Source organism: Electrophorus electricus, chromosome 23 (genome assembly GCF_013358815.1).
Source record: "Electrophorus electricus isolate fEleEle1 chromosome 23, fEleEle1.pri, whole genome shotgun sequence".
Taxonomy (NCBI): Eukaryota; Metazoa; Chordata; class Actinopteri; order Gymnotiformes; family Gymnotidae; genus Electrophorus; species Electrophorus electricus.
In genome coordinates this window covers 11312153-11317152 of record NC_049557.1, presented here as the reverse complement: position 1 = coordinate 11317152, position 5000 = coordinate 11312153, and the positions used below count along the sequence as shown (strand labels likewise).

At 51.1% G+C, this 5000-nt stretch overlaps 1 protein-coding gene across 1 annotated transcript in view; it reads left to right on the top strand.

Annotated features, from left to right (window-relative positions):
• The window catches only part of sema6bb (sema domain, transmembrane domain (TM), and cytoplasmic domain, (semaphorin) 6Bb), a 115532-nt gene that overhangs the window by 97328 nt on the left and 13204 nt on the right, over positions 1 to 5000 (top strand). The window contains exon 16 of the mRNA XM_035521968.1: positions 1415 to 1473. Within this exon, the coding sequence (XP_035377861.1) occupies positions 1415 to 1473 (59 nt within the window). The remainder of the gene's footprint in view (positions 1 to 1414; positions 1474 to 5000) is intronic.

Below are 5000 nucleotides of genomic sequence, written 5' to 3'. Positions count from 1 at the left end.
GTGCCTGTGTGTGTGTAATGTGCCTTTGTGTGTTAATGTGCCTGTGTGTGTGCCTAATGTGCCTGTCTATGTAATGTGCCTGTATGTTAATGTGCCGGTGTGTGTATGTTAATGTGCCTGTGTGTGTGTGTAATGTGCCTGTGTGTGTTAATGTGCCTGTGTGTGTGTGTAATGCGCCTGTGTGTGTAATGTGCCTGTGTGTGTTAATGTGCCTGTGTTTATGTGTAATGTGCCAGTGTGTGTAATATGCCTGTGTGTGTGTGTGTGTGTGTGTGTGTGCATGTGTGCGTGTGCGTGTGTGTGTGTGCGTGTGTGTGTGTGTGCGTGTGCGTGCGTGTATGAGCTGGTTAATGGAAATCTTAAACCCTTCAAATGATTCAGGGAGACCATTCAAACGACCTGGAGTAACCATATCTTCCAAAAAAAACCTTCAGGCTGTGTGAGTAAAGAATGGCGCCCCCTGGTGCCCACGTTGCTCTTGGCCCTATCAGACTGGGTGTCACTGTGCAGTGGAGGACTAACCCTCACACTCATTTGCGTGTGTGTGTGTGTGTGTGCGTGTGTGTGCGTGAGTGTGTGTGTGTGTGCATGTGTGTGCGTGAGTGTGTGAGTGTGTGTGTGCATGTGTATGCGTGTGTGTGTGTGTGCGTGAGTGTGTGCGTGAGTGTGTGCGTGTGTGTGTGCGTGTGTGTGCATGAGTGTGTGTGTGAGTGTGAGTATATGTGAGTGTGTGTGTGCGTGAGTGTGTGTGTGCATGTGTGTGCGTGAGTGTGTGTGTGCGTGAGTGTGTGTGTGCATGTGTATGCGTGAGTGTGTGTGTGTGTGTGTGCGTGAGTGTGTGTGCGTGTGTGTGTGCGTGTGTGTGCATGAGTGTGTGTGTGAGTGTGAGTGTATGTGAGTGTGTGTTAGTGTGTGAGTGAGTGTGTGTGAGTGCAGCACTTCTCTAATATTGAAGGTGTTTTTCTCATCATCTGGTCACTAATGACCAGAACAGCACTGACAGTAAAGGAACAGTGAGAACCAACGTTTTGGTCCCGACTGGCAAACACTGCCGAAGTGTTTTATTACACAATGTTTCTCTACATCATAATTCAGATCTTTTTTTCTATGGAAAAAGCAGATTAAGCGAGTGAGAAAATGCGTTTTATGAGAAATATCATCTCTCTGCCTGCCCTTTATTCCAGCATATTCATCTTCTAGTTCAAAACATTCGGTGCTTTCCTTTGTTTTCCTTTGTTTGAGTCAGTAGGATTCATGTGAATATCCTCCTATCACACTGCGTCATCAGCTGAAACACGGCAGTAAAAGACAACCGAGCCGTCATTAAACACAACCACCTCAGCAGCCCTGCTGTGTCCTGTCTGGTCACATGCGTTAGTGCTCATCTCTCCCTTTCTCTTCCTGGTTTCTGCAGGCTTCCCTTTGAGCAGTATGTGGATCGGGGAAACACCTCTCACCTGGGCGACTGTGAAGGTAAGCACTCCGAGCACAGACAGCACCTGCTGTCATTTGACCCGGATCTCTTTGTAGCTACTGTGTCAGTGTAGATGTGACCCAGAGCTCTACAGAACTCTGCTGATGACAGCGACCATGTGAAAACATGGCACAGTGCACACAATTTGAACACAGTGAACACGGTGCAGGTAGATTTAGGTGAAGCAGGCACATAAACCTTTAGGTTAGGCAGGTAGATGAAGCAGGTAGGTGAGGCAGGTAGATAAACCTTATTAATGTGTGAGACTAGCGGAGTCCTGAAACACTGCAGTCGTTTCATAAAACACATAACAATTAAGAGAGTGAAACTGCATGAGCACGTAGACCATGTGGAACTCTGGGAGACCCACAATAAGTGATGTAGCACAGGTGAGTGTTATAGCACAGCTGAGTGATGTAGCACAGGTTAGTGTTATAGCACAGGTGAGTGATGTAGCACAGGTGAGTGATTTAACACAGGTGAGTAATTGTAACAAAGGTCAGTGTTATAGCACAGGTGAGTCATTGTAACACGGGTGAGTAATTGTAACACAGGTGAGTGTTATAGCACAGGTGAGTGATGTAGCACAGGTTATTGTTATAGCACAGGTGAGTGATGTAGTACAGGTGAGTGATTTAACACAGGTGAGTAATTGTAACACAGGTGAGTGTTATAGCACATGTGAGTGATTTAACACAGGTCAGTGTTATAGCACAGGTGAGTGATTTAACACAGGTCAGTGTTATAGCACATGTGAGTGATTTAACACAGGTCATTGTTATAGCACAGGTGAGTGATTTAACACAGGTGAGTAATTGTAACACAGGTGAGTGATTTAACACAGGTCAGTGTTATAGCACAGGTGAGTGATTTAACACAGGTCATTGTTATAGCACAGGTGAGTGATTTAACACAGGTCAGTGTTATAGCACAGGTGAGTGATTTAACACAGGTCATTGTTATAGCACATGTGAGTGATTTAACACAGGTCATTGTTATAGCACAGGTGAGTGATTTAACACAGGTGAGTAATTGTAACACAGGTGAGTAATTGTAACACAGGTCAGTGTTATAGCACAGGTGAGTGATTTAACACAGGTCATTGTTATAGCACAGGTGAGTGATTTAACACAGGTCATTGTTATAGCACAGGTGAGTGATTTAACACAGGTCAGTGTTATAGCACAGGTGAGTGATTTAACACAGGTCAGTGTTATAGCACAGGTGAGTGATTTAACACAGGTCATTGTTATAGCACAGGTGAGTGATTTAACACAGGTCATTGTTATAGCACAGGTGAGTGATTTAACACAGGTCATTGTTATAGCACAGGTGAGTGATTTAACACAGGTCAGTGTTATAGCACAGGTGAGTGATTTAACACAGGTCAGTGTTATAGCACAGGTGAGTGATTTAACACAGGTCATTGTTATAGCACAGGTCATCGATTGCCCTAACCCATTCCTGACCCCTTCGACTTTGCTACATGACACCCAGCACTGTGGTGTGTGTGTTTGTGTGTTTGTGTGTGTGTGTGTGTATTACGAATATAAGGAATTAAAGAAGGTGGCATTAATGATCACTCTGATATTGTCAGTTGGTTCATAAAAGTATCAAAGCATTAGGAATCCGGGTATTGATCAGAGTATTGATCTGGGTATTGATAAGCTACTTTGCTGATGTGTCTGGGTAAAGCGTCACTGTGAAGCTGAGTGGAGTGTGTTGGATGCATCACACATGAAATGAGAAACGGTGTAACGGTTGCTGCTGTCATTTGATTGGATGGAAGTGAAGGACGTGTATGTGGGTCAGCAGCTAGAGTGAGGAGTCAGCAGGACGTGACTGGGTGGGATGGGCTTGGGGGTTGGGACGGCTACAGTGCTAACAGCCTCTACTCAGCTACAGATCGCAAGAGGAGGAAGATGAGCAGATGACGGTGGATCGATTTTCACTCTCATCTCTCTGGCTGAATCAGGGTCGAATGGATATTGAGGGACAGATCCATTATGTACAGCAGGAGGGAGGGAGAGAGAGAGGGAGAGAAAATGATATAGGGGGAAGAGTGGACATGGTAACAGACTACCACACCTACCCCACTACGTGTGGTGGTCACCCCCACTCTCACGCACTCATCACCTACCCCACTACGTGTGGTGGCCACCCCCACTCTCACGCACTCATCACCTACCCCACTACGTGTGGTGGCCACCCCCACTCTCACGCCCTCATCACCTACCCCACTACGTGTGGTGGCCACCCCCACTCTCACGCACTCATCACCTACCCCACTACGTGTGGTGGCCACCCCCACTCTCACGCACTCATCACCTACCCCACCACGTGTGGTGGCCACCCCCACTCTCACGCACTCATCACCTACCCCACCACGTGTGGTGGCCACCCCCCACTCTCACGCACTCATCACCTACCCCACCACGTGTGGTGGCCACCCCCACTCTCACGCACTCATCACCTACCCCACCACGTGTGGTGGCCACCCCCACTCTCACGCACTCATCACCTACCCCACCACGTGTGGTGGCCACCCCCACTCTCACGCACTCATCACCTACCCCACCACGTGTGGTGGCCACCCCCACTCTCACGCCCTCATCACCTACCCCACCACGTGTGGTGGCCACCCCCACTCTCACGCCCTCATCACCTACCCCACCACGTGTGGTGGCCACCCCCACTCTCACGCCCTCATCACCTACCCCACCACGTGTGGTGGCCACCCCCACTCTCACGCCCTCATCACCTACCCCACCACGTGTGGTGGCCACCCCCACTCTCACGCCCTCATCACCTACCCCACCACGTGTGGTGGCCACCCCCACTCTCACGCCCTCATCACCTACCCCACCACGTGTGGTGGCCACCCCCACTCTCACGCCCTCATCACCTACCCCACCACGTGTGGTGGCCACCCCCACTCTCACGCCCTCATCACCTACCCCACCACGTGTGGTGGCCACCCCCACTCTCACGCCCTCATCACCTACCCCACCACGTGTGGTGGCCACCCCCACTCTCACGCCCTCATCACCTACCCCACCACGTGTGGTGGCCACCCCCACTCTCACGCCCTCATCACCTACCCCACCACGTGTGGTGGCCACCCCCACTCTCACGCCCTCATCACCTACCCCACCACGTGTGGTGGCCACCCCCACTCTCACGCCCTCATCACCTACCCCACCACGTGTGGTGGCCACCCCCACTCTCACGCCCTCATCACCTACCCCACCACGTGTGGTGGCCACCCCCACTCTCACGCCCTCATCACCTACCCCACCACGTGTGGTGGCCACCCCCACTCTCACGCCCTCATCACCTACCCCACCACGTGTGGTGGCCACCCCCACTCTCACGCCCTCATCACCTACCCCACCACGTGTGGTGGCCACCCCCACTCTCACGCCCTCATCACCTACCCCACCACGTGTGGTGGCCACCCCCACTCTCACGCCCTCATCACCTACCCCACCACGTGTGGTGGCCACCCCCACTCTCACGCCCTCAT